General features: G+C 35.9%; 5 protein-coding genes across 5 annotated transcripts; 3 read left to right on the forward strand and 2 right to left on the reverse strand.

Annotated features, from left to right (window-relative positions):
- Nucleotides 1-99: 99 nt before the first annotated feature.
- Nucleotides 100-1,606, reverse strand: RHIMIDRAFT_238054 (uncharacterized protein; the record flags this gene model as incomplete). The annotated part of the gene is made up of 7 exons (XM_023608879.1): nucleotides 100-201; nucleotides 262-588; nucleotides 650-835; nucleotides 883-1,005; nucleotides 1,060-1,272; nucleotides 1,320-1,496; nucleotides 1,553-1,606. The coding sequence occupies 7 exons, from the start codon at nucleotides 1,604-1,606 to the stop codon at nucleotides 100-102; spliced, it is 1,182 nt and encodes a 393-aa protein (XP_023465948.1).
- Nucleotides 1,607-1,766: 160 nt separating this feature from the next.
- RHIMIDRAFT_238055 (uncharacterized protein) lies at nucleotides 1,767-4,410 on the forward strand (the record flags this gene model as incomplete). Its single annotated transcript, XM_023608880.1, has 7 exons — nucleotides 1,767-1,817; nucleotides 1,874-1,947; nucleotides 2,007-2,174; nucleotides 2,234-2,674; nucleotides 2,732-2,911; nucleotides 2,961-4,263; nucleotides 4,318-4,410. The coding sequence occupies 7 exons, from the start codon at nucleotides 1,767-1,769 to the stop codon at nucleotides 4,408-4,410; spliced, it is 2,310 nt and encodes a 769-aa protein (XP_023465949.1).
- Nucleotides 4,411-6,597: 2,187 nt separating this feature from the next.
- On the forward strand, nucleotides 6,598-8,203 carry RHIMIDRAFT_313707 (uncharacterized protein). Its single transcript, XM_023614884.1, has 2 exons — nucleotides 6,598-6,900; nucleotides 6,956-8,203. Exons 1-2 carry the CDS (start codon nucleotides 6,637-6,639, stop codon nucleotides 8,006-8,008), a joined length of 1,317 nt encoding a protein of 438 aa, XP_023465950.1. The 5' UTR covers nucleotides 6,598-6,636; the 3' UTR covers nucleotides 8,009-8,203.
- A 3,279-nt stretch (nucleotides 8,204-11,482) lies between these two features.
- On the reverse strand, nucleotides 11,483-12,693 carry RHIMIDRAFT_238058 (uncharacterized protein; the record flags this gene model as incomplete). The annotated part of the gene is made up of 4 exons (XM_023608881.1): nucleotides 11,483-11,682; nucleotides 11,866-11,981; nucleotides 12,038-12,432; nucleotides 12,487-12,693. The coding sequence occupies 4 exons, from the start codon at nucleotides 12,691-12,693 to the stop codon at nucleotides 11,483-11,485; spliced, it is 918 nt and encodes a 305-aa protein (XP_023465951.1).
- A 787-nt stretch (nucleotides 12,694-13,480) lies between these two features.
- RHIMIDRAFT_202897 (uncharacterized protein) lies at nucleotides 13,481-13,657 on the forward strand (the record flags this gene model as incomplete). The annotated part of the gene is made up of 1 exon (XM_023606648.1): nucleotides 13,481-13,657. A coding segment is annotated over one exon (177 nt), but the record flags the coding sequence as incomplete, so codon positions are not given.
- Nucleotides 13,658-14,185: the final 528 nt, after the last annotated feature.

The raw sequence follows: 14,185 nt of genomic DNA on the forward strand, positions 1-14,185 counted from the left end.
GGAAAAAAGAAATATGCTTTATATATTTAAAAATACAGAACGATCGAGACACAAACCCAATAGTATTTGAAAACCAGCAAATGAGACAAGCGGCATAAATTATGAGATAAACACCTTTTTCAGCTCTTTAAACTTGAATACATCTCCCGTTCTTGGACAAATGACTTTATTGTCATTTTTATCTGCCATTTCCTTTAATGCCTACAACATATGTAAAAGAAAAGGTCAGATGCTTATTTTCTCATGGATGACATCACTTACATTGAAGCTATACACTCTTCCATTAGGTAATAACATTGGTGGATTATCTTCATTCATAATTTTGCCACTGATACGACAGACTATAGTCGAGTTTACATGATGACTCAGTGGTAACTTTTCTGCTAGTTTTCCTAACGTACTGTTGTCGCAAATTGGACAATTTACATTTTGATTTTCATGTTCATAGCATTGTTGTGTCTTTAGAGCCGAAAGACCAGCCTGAAGTGTGATGGACATCAGTGGATGAGAAGTAAGCGAACAAAGAGCGTAGTTATCACTCCTGAATTGATGAATTAACTCTTGCCAGCGCTTTTCATCATAAAGATCCTATCAAAAGCAACTGTTAATGTACTTTTTTTTTTATCTTTTTTTTCGCTGGTATGTTTACTTTGTAAGGTTGGCATTGGGTATCACTTTTGTAGGCTAGCAGCCCCATAGCTTGTCCAATTCGTTTATACTCGGTTGCTTTCCACGGCGTGAGGTATTTTTGTGCATAGGAAATAGCCTCTAATCCTCTATTGGCTCTAGCGAGTTCAATATGCTCTTGTAACCTTAGGTTAAATTCCAATGTACTCTATTGTTTCTATCAGTACACGTCATTGGAAAGATAAAAATATTTACCTTCATTTTCTTTAAACTTGATCTATTCTCAGAACACCACTGCAAGCATTCTTTACAGCTGTGGTTTCTCAAAGCCTGTTCAATTTTTTCAGCTTGCAAAAACAAGTCAACGTCCACCAGATCCTACATATATACATATTGAGAATAAATAAAGAGATATTATATATCATTTTATACCTCAATGCCTCCATGGTTTGCCACTTTCTTTGCAGTTTCTGTCATTCCTTCTCTAAGTAAATAATCAACAACAACTCTATCCAGTCTTGTTTTCGTCCAAGATACAAATTCCGGTGCTTTTGGAGAAGTAACATTTTCGATTTCAAGTAGGTTGGCTGCTCTCTTTTCGATTCTTCTGCTATAAGCTTCCCCATCCTCTTTGTATTTCTCTAGCTAAGTATATCGTTAGTTATCATACCATACCATCCATAATATCTTACTTTCCGTTTCAGTTTATCCACTTGCTTCATTAGTTCATTTATTGTCTCTGTAGCCTTTTTGGCAGATAATGTGTTGTCTTTTATACAGCGTTCGATTTTGTCTTGGAGGGTAATGAGCTCCTTTTCAATATATTTATACTCATAGCGAAACGACTTGCGTAGTTGTTCATAAGGCACCTATAATAAAATATTTGAATATCTTTTTTTTCTTCCTCTTTAGTTTATAAAGTTACTTTTATAAATGAAGGCTCAAGTTCAATAATTTGGTCTGCTTTAATGGTGTTCATTATAAAGAAAAAATAAAAACGTTGGTTGAAATGATGCCTTATTTTTCAAAAACAGCATTTATGCCTCAGAGCACAACAGTCACTCTACTGGAACTGGATTTTTAAAGACTGACTTGTTTCTCTTTACTTTTTCTTTTCTTTTTATAAATAAATAAAAAACATGACAGACAAGCCTAATAAAGCTATTAACAACAACAACAAGTCTTCTGTGGTAAGGATTATCCTTGAGACATAAACTCGAGAAATATTAATAATTAACAATAATAGTCTACTGACAATAAAAGAAAGCTCGAGCTTATTCAGTTGGAAACTCGATATAGATCCACGTATCAGCTTGTCAAGTAAATACAAAGTATATATAATCAAGTGATTGATCTAACATTTGCTATTCATCTTGTAGAGATAATGAACAGGAAACAGTAGTCAGAATAGCGATTAAACCCACCGATCCTGATTTCCCATATGAACTTGATGCACTTCAAGTACAACTTCATATACCCAATACTTACCCTGAAGCTCCATGCAAAATTCAGGTACTCAATAATGATATTCCAAGAGGCTTTGCATTGTAAGTGAGTGGATGAATTGTGTTTATCAGTTGGTGTTAATCATGCCTTTTATTTGCAGCAATCTCGAAAAGGGATACGCTGCTCACGTAGACAATATGAACACACATCAAACATTGGTTCGACAGATGAACTGGCTTGATAGAAATATGGAAACATTATTGCAGCAGGCGCCTGCCCCTACTGTTCGTTTTGTATCGCATTCACCAAAACCTACCGCAGCACCAGCGACAACCGAACCGCAGCAGGATCAACGGCGACACCATCTAGATACAACAAAGCCTATTATTCACCAATCAGCTTCATCGAATCCTAGATCCTATTCGCCACCTAAACAAGTATCTGTCAGCAAGTCAAATACAACCAGTGCTGCGGCATCAAGTCATTCTGAAGTTGCTCATACAGAAGAAGATATATACGCACCAAAAGAAAAGGCTGCTGCGGATGAAAGACGTAAAAGGGAGATCCAACAACTTCGAACAAGATTTGCTGATAGCTTCAAGTAAGTTATACATTTAATAGTGGAAAAGAGCCCTTTCATTGATATGATCTTGATCAGATCCACAAAGAGTAATACTGTGATCCATTTAACATTGAACATCAATGATCCAGAATTTTCACATGAACAGCATTTGGGTGGGACTCAACTGTATATCAAATATCATATACCAAGGCTTTACCCACTTCAGCCTTGTTCAATTGAGGTAGAAAATAGGAACCTGGATGCTACTCGAAAAAGGTAATAAAGAAAGATAAGATGTAATACAAACTGACCTTATTTTTAATAGCTGGATCGAAGGAGGCTTCAACATGCATGTTGTTCAAAGTAGAGACAGTTTATTTGAAAACCTTAATTGGTTGAACCGTTATCTAGAACAGTTGATCTCTGGAGAACAACGAACTCAGACGAGGGAAGAACAAGAGGCTGCTCAAATGGCAGATGCTCAAAAGATGCAACACAAGCCTCCGACACAAGAGCAGAAAAAATCAATGCTTTCTGCTTCTGCGCCAGTTTTTGTTCCACAGGTGCAAAAGAAGAAAAAGACATCATTGTTTGATGAAGAAGATCAGAAACAAAGCAGGGTCGTTATCGTAAATGACCCAGCTTTTGTTGTAGATGAAGAGGACGAAGCCGATGATGGCAATGATAGTACGACAGATGAAAGTGAAGAAAATGAGGAGGAAGAGATAAGTGGTTCAGAAGACGAGACCAAAAAGGATGCGTTGACTGGATTAGCTCAACCACCAAAAGTGAAAAGAGGAACAGAGATTCGATTAATAGATCCAGTACTTGATAACGTATCACTGTTTCGATGTAATGTGCTTCATTTAGTTGTCAAATGCGCGCGCTGTAAGGATACAACAGCAGTCGAAAACATTAAACCAGATCAGGACGAAGAAGGAAACAGCAGTGGTAAAATAAAAACAGAGCGTTGGATTTCATGTCCCACCTGTAACTCAATCATGGGCATCAAGTTCTACTCTGAGCTTATTCACCAAGGCATGAAATCACTAGGCTTGCTACAGTTGGCTGGATGCTCAGCATACGACGTATTGCCCTCTTCCTATATTGGTACTTGCAGTCACTGTATGACAGATATGGCATCTCCTATTCGACTTTCGCCCCATGACACGCCACACACAGTAGGATGCTTCTCGTGCCACAGCAAGATGACGTTTGGATTAGGAGAATATAAATTTGTAAAGTTGGGATCAGAAGGAGGAGAACGATTACAGGCAGATGAGTCACAAGTATTGAAATTAAAAAAGAAGAAGAAGAAGCAGGATGCATTGACCATTGGCGAGCCTTTACCCGATCAAGGCACATGCTCACATTACCGTAAATCTAAACGATGGTTCCGTTTCCCATGCTGTCATAAATTATACCCTTGTGATGTCTGTCATGATACAAATGAAGATCATCCTTATGAACTGGCCAAGAGACATGTCTGTGGATTGTGTTCAAGAGAGCAAGTTATTGTTAATGGTAAACCGTGTAACTGTGGTCATGAATTTGAAAAGGCAACGCACAAAGGCGCATTCTGGGAAGGCGGCAAAGGAGTTAGAAACAAGGAAATTATGAGTAGAAAGGTAAGAGAATTGATTTTGGTAGTAATTTATGTTGCTTATTATCTATTTTATTAGGACCCTCATAAGCATAAGGGTATTGGCAAAACAGTTTCAAAGAAGCAAGAAAGAGTAGGCATTGCTGGTAAAGAACGCCATAGGGCAGAATAAACACCTTTAAGGTTGATCCTTTCAACCTTGTCCGTTTTGCGCCTTTTACCTTTTTTTTGCCCTTATTTCATACAGGATTTTCTAGTTTCCATTATTGTCCGCTTTGCTTGTTCCCCTTTTTATAGCTTTAAGCTCTTTTTTTTTCTTCTTCTTCTCGCTTTCCATCATTTTCGATACTTTTCATCCTATTTTGAAGAAGCATCCGTGAAATAAAGCTGTCATGGAAAATATGATCCATGTGGACAGGGGCGACAGTGAATCAAGAAACGTACCTCAACCCTAGATTCTGCTTTCCCTTCTTGTAGCAAGTGCACAGATAGCTTTGATAAAGATAGCATCAGCAAAAAGATATTTCGCGCAAGGTCCAGTCAGCTGATATCGTATGCAGCATATACCTTGTACTCTTTGACTATCGATAGTTTATTCAGCCTATCACGAAAGGTGCGCAGAATACTTGATTATTCAGACTATGTTTTATCAGTGAACGATGCACAGGCGGCTGACAAACACTATTCTAGCCAAGCTTGACCGATGGACGTCTACGATTTGCTAATACGGCGACAATGATTATGGTTTCCTGATTTTAGCCCTCACTGTTTTCAACAACTTCTCTGGAAAACTCATTGTCTGATATGTAAACGTGCCTCAGTTCTTCTAGATCTTCATCAGTGCCGTTGCTTGTAAATTGACGATATCTGGTTAGCTCTTTTTAGCCATGGTATCATTCAGCAGCCAAATACTCGTTGATAGAAATATTACTGGCGCTGTGTTATGCATAACACGCCTTGGAACCACTCAGTTGCTGTTCATCTCTTTGGAGTGACTACTATGTCTTATCCTTTTTGTTTTCTGTAAAAGAGCTCTTCTTTACCTGAACCCTCTACAAAACTATAGCTAGCGATTAAGCTAGGTGATGAAATGATCAAAACCAAAAGGTAAGTGGATATAATCTTTTTTTTTTGTTTTTTTCCAAATAAAATAGGAAAGTTCACAGAGTTCTCTTGAACACTCGGTATTCAGAGTAACCCTTCTTTACCAAGATTGGTTGGAATCTTTCAACTGCAATACTCGTGCAAAGTCAGAACAGCATTTTAGTTAATACCATTGACTCATATATTGTCATGTTACTTTCCTCGATGATCCATCATGAACATAATTTTAGCGGCTCCCCCGTTCCTAAAACATTCTGGGCTTATATGAGTATCTCACGATCTGTTTGCTCTTCATTCCTGATGAGAATAAACTGGTGATTGACACACGAACCTGTGATTTTCTCGCCATATCAAGCCTTTGGTTCTACCGCGGTTCACTTTACGCCAACGCATACCATTAGATTATTCTTCTATAGATATTCTGTCGACCTTGTGTGAGGTTCATCGCTGAGTAATACTAAGTTCACGCACCATATCAACTCTATATCAATTGAAGCAAAGTTCTGCTTGATACAGTTGGTTATTTGGAGGATGAAATATTGTAAATACTCTTTTTTTGTTTGTTTTTAAATAAAGTTTCTGTGCCTGTGACATTACTTTTTGGAAACACTATACACTGTTGCCCATGATGTGCCTAAAAAAGGAAACTATTTCGATTGAAACACACCCTGGGGGAAAAGCTTAAATTTTCAAGGCATCTTTTTTCACTAGATTTTAGTTGTGACGATGCATCTGATTATACACATCTACTGCTATACAATCATGAATGCTACCGGGGCAGCAAATTATAATGAGAGAAAAAAAAAGAGAAACGTTTCCTTTTTATGGTAATACCATCCCCTCATTTTTTACCTTTTTTTTTATTTGTTGTAAAAAATACATCAGAGAGAGGGAGAGTACAATGATGCATGCAGGCACAAGTTGAAAAAGACTAGGTAGGACCGGAATCTCTCGGATGGGTTGTACAATACATTACTTTGGTAACAAAACCTCAAAATGTAACAAATAAATAAAAGAAAGGATAGCTTAATTTCTTCTCCTTTTTTTACAACTTGAATATTCCTTTTATTTTAATCATAAGAATCTCGAAAAATGCAAAGTAAAGAAAAGAGTAGTGAGAAAAAAAAGACAAGCTGTGTTATCTTCAGTGGACGAATTGAAACGATTAAAAAAAAAAGAACCGCCTTTTCAAAAAATTATCCCCCGCTAATTTTCTCTTTTTCCTTTTCTTTCTTTTTTTTTTTTTTTTTCCTCTCTTTTTTCTTTTTTTTTCGCTCTTCTTTCCTGTTCTTGCATGGCAATTTACAACCAAGATGTATTAAAAGAAGAAGGCATGGATCCTTCTTCACCTACCCTCTCTTCAACCCATTCTCCATTTTCTGTTGCTTCCCCGGTGCCAGAAGACGTAACAACTATCTTTGTCGTTGGTTTCCCTGACGATATGCAAGAAAGAGAGTTTCAAAACATGTTTTTATTCTCCAAAGGCTTTGAAGGCGCTTCATTGAAATGGCACTGCAAACAGGATGAAGAATCCAACGAGAATAATAAGAAGCAAATGGTAATTTACAATAACCACACACACACATTGAATTCATCTAATTCATTTTTATTAGATTGGATTTGCTCGATTTACCACTCGCTCAGAGGCGATGGAAGCTGTTGATATATTGAATGGCAGAAAGGTCGATGTGGAGAAGAGCTCAGTTTTAAAAGCTGAGATGGCCAAAAAGAATTTACATATTAAAAAAGGTACAAACTCTTCCGCTACTTTACCCGGTAGCAGTAATACAACCATCAACAATACCACCACTACCGCCACCACCACTACTACGACCACTACCTCTGCCACTTCGCCCATGACCATTCTCACTCGCAATTTAAGCCAAAAGAGTCATAAATTGACCGGAATCAATAACAATTATGAACCATTCTCACCTATTCCAAGTGACTTATTATCGCCTATTCATGATCCATTTTTTAGAGGATCCGATATATTCAACGATGCTCGTTCTCAGTCTTTTGATGCTAGAAGTCAACAGATTCCTACCGGTAACATCCAACCATACCATCCTCATCCTCATCATCATCAACAGCAGCAACAACAACAACAACAGCCATTTCATCTATTTTCTAAATCAACTTTTATGGACCCTGACTCTGATCCCTTCCATTACTTGTCAAAATCACTACCCATGTCAAACTTTGACTCGGCTACAATAGATAACAAGTTACTCGGCGATGACTATGCTTCCATTATGAACCGCAAAAATTCGTTTCAACCTACAACAACTACCTCTCTATCTCGTCTGAGCACAGCCACCATGGATCAGAACCCTCCCTGTAATACGCTTTATGTAGGCAATTTGCCTCTCAGTACAAACCAAGAAGAACTGCGTTCCCTCTTTTCAAAATGTGAAGGATATAAGCGCATGTGCTTCCGCATAAAGTCTCCACAACAAGGGCCAATGTGTTTTGTTGAATTTGAAGATGTGTTGTATGCCACGCAAGCAATGACAAAACTTCAAGGCTACATGCTTTCAAATTCAGTCAAGAGTGGTATTCGTCTTTCGTTCTCAAAGAATCCTTTGTTTATCAAACCAAAGGATAACTCAGATGTCAACTTTAACTTTAGAGAAATGGGCGCTGCTTTATTAGCAGACCTATAAACATTTATACACCATACGCACACATATATACAACTACTACTACATTCACACACACAATCTCACACATTATATATACATTTTATTTTTTTTCTTATTATTATTATATTACTGGCACTGTGCAACTCATTTACATTTTAAAAGAAAAAAAAAAGCAAAGAAAAAAGAATTCATTGTTATTATTATTTTTAATTTGTGTATATACAACTGCTGTTTTCATGAAAAAATAAAAAAAAAGTCTTTTTCATTACTACTCAGTCAAAAGGGAGAATTACTAATACAGTGATTTGCGTTTGAAAATCAAGATTTTCTAAAATAGAAATCAAGCTTTTTATTTGACCAATCAAGAGTTTCTTAGCGCGTTCAAACTTTTTGTCGGCCAATCAATTGTTTTTTAACCCAATCAAATTTTCCATTGCCATTCAACTAATGATCAAATCCAGCACTTAAATATGATTCCAGGCAAGACCATAGTTTCTCTCTCATTTTATTCCAACCCCTTACCACCCTTCCATTGTATGTCCCTTTAATGTTAACAATGGATCACTTTTCTTACGATCGTAAATCAATATATCGCCATCTCTTTGTTTGGTTACAATAATATTAGGTTGGTCTGGTTGATAACGTGCTCGATTCACTTCTCCAGGATGATTGAGTTTTTGTGTAATGTAAGTAAGGTAACAGCTTATCAAGCCAATGATCTATAGTTGATCTGAGAAGACGATCAACTATGGTGGGAATGAGAAAGGCCCACGATGGGAATCAATACATTCAAGCAATTTAAATTTTCTAGCGGGATGACTTCACACAACACTTCTATAGAAGTTAACTAATCATGTTCCTTTTGTTAAGGTTATTGTGTCACAATTCATAAATAATACCAAACAATAGATTTTTTATTTTATTTTATTATTCATGTATTTTAAGATTACCAGGATGTTATTTATTTTATTATAGTAGGTAACATTTTATACTGATATTTTATGTATCAACCTTCTTCAAATACGACAAGTTGGATAGCCTTAGAAGGAATCTATAAGAGAAAGAATATGCGTAGTTAGTGGTGTTCCTATACAGAGTCAAGCAAGACTAAACGTTCACCTTTGCAAGCATACGTAAAGAAACGCGTTTAGTCACATAAAATTGCATTTTCGGTATAGACGGGGTTCAAGACCTTGTCTAGTAATTGCTTATCCGTCCATATGCTCCTATTCACACAATCTTAACAATGCAATAGCTCAGACCTTGTCTAGTAATTGCTACTACATTGGGCTGAAATGTACTGACAAAGCAAACAAAAGAATGTGTTAAAATCCCCCGTTTTGAAAAAAATAAAGACATGGAGAACTGACTAAAATAAATTACTTCTATGTCAAGTTCGTTGGCATAGTCTAAATTTTTGTAACTTTATTCTTTCACGATGTCTGACCATCGCGTAGTTGATGCTATAGAAAATGCTGCCAATGAAATTGTTGTTTTCCAAGCGGAAAGCCATGTAGAGGTCATTAGACGAGCTAGAAAGAAAAGAAAGAGCAGAGAAGGTAATTACTTGAACTGTAATTAGTTATTATATTCGTTGCATAAAATTGACGCATTTTTAGAATCAGAAGTCAAAGTAGAAGCAGTGAGGAAAGCAGTTTCTACGTAATATAATTTCACATAATTGTTCTATATTTATATAACTAGAGAAAAGTAGACGAAAGCGATTCAGTTACAGCTTTTGGTCACAGTAAATCTTTAATGTACTTGGTACCAAAGTTTGGTCTTGAGTGTTGCGGCAAAAATTTCAAAGATGTAAATAGTATAGAAAAATACTACGCAAAGTATGTTATAATAAATATCAGATACCGAAGACATGACAATGCCTATTAACATATTTTTTAGGCTTAGTTTGAACTCAATTGTTGATTTGCAAGATAAAAAGTACATGGAATTATTAAATATAAACAGTGAAGCTACAGAAGGTCATAAAAGCCAATTTGAAGTAGCTCAGTTGGTGGTACCTAATCCCAACGATATTCTGGTAGAAGTATACAGGAGCATTGACACTGTAATACATGACGTGTTTGATGAGATAATCATTATAATAACTCGAGTATAATCTTACAGTAGAGCATGCATTCTACTTTACATTCCTCTATCGTATCTGATAAGAATAACTTATAATAGCAACTATAGTAGCTACTGGTATAACAGTAATAATATAAGCATAAATAATGTCAGTGATGACAATAATATAAATAGCAGTGATAGATTCTCTACCCAAGTAAACTCTCACTCAAACTTAAATTAATAATATTCAGCTCTTCTTAATAAAGAATCTAATTCGCAAGTCATCGACTTAATAGCCTTTTTTCAATAACACTAAAGCTGAATACAACACTCCACTTGTGCCTTGAATTCAATAAGAAAATGTACGATATTTCTAACATAGAGTTCAAGAAGAATGGGAACGAGCCAAGCTTGATTAAAAGAGACGGCGCTAAAGTCTTGAATGAAGGATAAGCAATTTTGAACAAATTGGTTGAAGAATGTAATTTCGACTTTGAAGAAGCAAAAAAAAAAAAGAAGGTCATTGTTGCACAGATCTGTGGTAATGTATTTAGTTCTGAGCGATCAATAAATATATAATTAAAATGAAACTCTCTTAGGCTTAAAAGCGGTGTTCTCTGAGGTAAGGCTCGCAGCACCAGGCTGTTATATCCCCTCACAATTTGGGCGAACACTTAAATACCCGTACAATGGTCAAAGAGCCAAAGGGTTCTCTAACAACAGTTTAGAGCAACTGTTCTCCTATAAGGCATGTTTAACTTTATTTAATTATCAATTCATTCACTAATCATAACTTTTATAGAACACGGTCGTAAAGGAAGCAGACATGTTGAAGAATATATTAGTGAAAGACAGCTCGGAATTTGGTTCTCAGTCCACAATTGAAGACAAATATTTTCTGAAGCAATGCTACACAATCCCAGACAAGGCTGTAAAATGGCCCAAAGTTAATGACGATTTTTATGAATCATAGTTTCACTATTGTTCCAAGTTATTTAAAGTTTCAGCTAAAAAATAAATTAGTGGTTCTCTATCGTTTGCTATAAGACATATGTGGTTTTAACTAATTGAGGAAACTACGAAAGTAAAGAAAAAAAAGATCAACGGGCTCGAAGTGTAATATAAAAGTATAACAATGAGAATCATACTTATTCAAATAGGCATTACAGAAAATGAAAAAAAAAAAGAGTTGAAATGTTTAGTTGAAACTTGAGTGTTGTTATATTTTTTTCCACCGTTTAATAAAATATTCACACTCTCTTAAATAATCTTTTGAGATCCAAGATAGTTCGGCCATTTTATCTTTGCAGTTTCAAAATTGTAAAAGCCAAATAATGCGTCCATATGCTCAAACATATAAGCGATGTATGACGCGTATTGTTCAATGGATGATGTCTTTGGCGAAAGTATATTCGTCTCTATTGTTTAAAGGCCTGATCGTTTTTTGAGGCCTTGTTCTGATTTCTGCCGAGTTACGATTCTGTGCATGTTATAATATTCAGAAGAAGGCAGGTGGCGTATATCATTGCCTCCGTGGTACGAGATAAAGACATCAATCCTCTCAGGATCAATGGAACAAGGCCGAAAGTATTGCTCTACTTCTTCGGCAGTGATATCATTAAGCTCTAGAGAGGCGTTATGCTCTGCTAATGACGGAAGCACCTTTCTACAGAATAATATTCTACACGTATAGCCATCAGTATAGAGACCATGTAAGAACATTTTTTGTTGTATATTCTGTAGCATTTGAAGACTGTGTAAAAAGGAGTTTATAATTCAAGTCTAGTCCACAAATATTGTATGCTTACCTTTCAATTTATCAAAGTCAAAACATTTGTAGAAGCATCGTAAGGTATAGTTGTATGATGTTTCATTGTGCTCTTGTTCAAGAGCTGCACCAAGAAATATGCTTTGCAGGTTTTGTCTGCCAATCTTTATAAATCGCCAGCGTAAACCCGGATTTGGAAACAAGCTAAATACTCAGGGGGTATAAACTTCTTTTTGGTTTGCTTCTTTCCTTTTTGCTTCTTTGCCTTCGTATTTGATTTGTCATGTGGTTTCTGTTCTGGTTCTTGGATTTGAGGATTTGGGTTGTTGGCAATCAGAGTTTCATATTTGGAAAGCATGTGCCTTAAGGCCGGCATGATACCAAAAGGTGCTTTGTTTAATGTTTCTTTTGTCACTGGAAACAACGGAAGACGGTTTCTTATCTCGAAAATTAAATTGCCTACAAAACCCTGGATTTTACGTTTGTCATCTTGTTTTGTAGAAGGAAGGATATCACCTGGAATTTCAACTGTTTTAAGCTGAAGAGAAAACACTTCATTGAATATATGCTGGTAAACAAGATACTTGATTGTGGATACTTTCGCAACCTACATATATAGATTACAAGGTTTGCATTACTTTACTTTTATTTTCGTACTTACAGGGAAAGTAGTGCTGATCGTATATATAAAGTAGTTTGCAGTGGTATTTTGGAAGCTTTCAACATAGTAATTATTGTACGATGTTGCAATTGTTTCACATGTTGTCGATATTACTTGACCGTAATTGCTTATACCATTTCTTGCCACTGTTAAGTTTACACCTTCCATATTGCTCAACTCATTCCATGTATCAGCAAGCGAGGGCATTTCCGAGGATTGTTTTTGAAAGTTTTCAACGGACGATGTCTTGTAAACTACTCTGTATACAGAATACCAGAAGTTTTGTCGGAATATATCACTGGACAGGTCTTTTGAATACTTTAAAATGTAGTAGTTGGCGAAAATTTGGGCTTTGAACGCCACATAACGCAAAAAACCAGAATGGACCTTGATCTTAAGTAATGACTTTTCAATTCCACCTTCATTTTCCTCGTTTAAAAAGAGTTTTAAAGGGAGAGAGACGGTATATCTTTGATGATTGTTCCCAAGCTTTCTTTAAATCAATTCGTTTAAAGTAAAATTGTGGTTTGAACAACCTTTGCTCCTGGCTGATGCGTGACCGCTATTGTTACACGAACCGCATACCGCAATTTGAGTTCTAGAAGTAGAAGCGACTATCCACTTTTCTTTTTACTCCTTTTTAACAGTTTTAGTTATTTTGATAAGTTGTATTTAGGCTGTGTTACCTTGCTTTCGTTCATATTGTTTGTTTCTTCTTGCTGACTTCATATTTCAAGTTTTTTGGTTTGTATATAAAGCATCAGCGCCTGGGTAAATGGAAGTACGCATGAAGGTAATATAAAACTAAAAGAAAAGACAACATTTTTTTTTGTAGTAAATGAAATTTAATTTATTTCATTGTAGTTATTAATAAGTCATCACATCGCAGAGGGGTGAGACTGAGAGGGTATTTTTCACAAAATAAGCTCAGTCCAGGGACACAGGACCTGCCCAAATATAGTATTTACAAAAAAAAACAAGTAGAGCAAAAACCAAAATGTACATTACACAAAAACTCAATCATCCTGGAGAAGTGAATCGAGCACGTTATCAACCAGACCAACCTAATATTATTGTAACCAAACAAAGAGATGGCGATATATTGATTTACGATCGTAAGAAAAGTGATCCATTGTTAACATTAAAGGGACATACAATGGAAGGGTGGTAAGGGGTTGGAATAAAATGAGAGAGAAACTATGGTCTTGCCTGGAATCATATTTAAGTGCTGGATTTGATCATTAGTTGAATGGCAATGGAAAATTTGATTGGGTTAAAAAACAATTGATTGGCCGACAAAAAGTTTGAACGCGCTAAGAAACTCTTGATTGGTCAAATAAAAAGCTTGATTTCTATTTTAGAAAATCTTGATTTTCAAACGCAAATCACTGTACACATAAAATTGACTGTACAGATCATTACAGCATATGACACTTGCAACTGAAAAAAAAAAAAAAGCATTATGGATTTCCAATCACATTCTAATACAATTGACTAAATAAATCAGCCACTGTACGCATGTATTGTCTTCAAAAAAAAAGTCTCGTCTCGGCATCTTAGAAGCATTTTGAGATCCGCAGGCTTCTAATCCTAAAAAGTAAAAAGATCAAACATTCTACGCTAAGTAAAGAAATTCTGATAGAATAACAAAAGATGTGGGGACAGCTGTCGGTTCATCCGAAAGTTACTAAACTCAAGA

Source organism: Rhizopus microsporus (genome assembly GCF_002708625.1).
Source record: "Rhizopus microsporus ATCC 52813 unplaced genomic scaffold scaffold_9, whole genome shotgun sequence".
Lineage (NCBI taxonomy): Eukaryota > Fungi > Mucoromycota > Mucoromycetes > Mucorales > Rhizopodaceae > Rhizopus > Rhizopus microsporus.

Coding starts and splice junctions, on each gene's coding strand:
- RHIMIDRAFT_313707 (XM_023614884.1), top strand. CDS start 6,637: ATGGCAATTTACAACCAAGATGTATTAAAAGAAGAAGGCATGGATCCT. Junction 6,901..6,955: donor AGAATAATAAGAAGCAAATG/GTAATTTACAAT, acceptor CATTTTTATTAG/ATTGGATTTGCTCGATTTAC.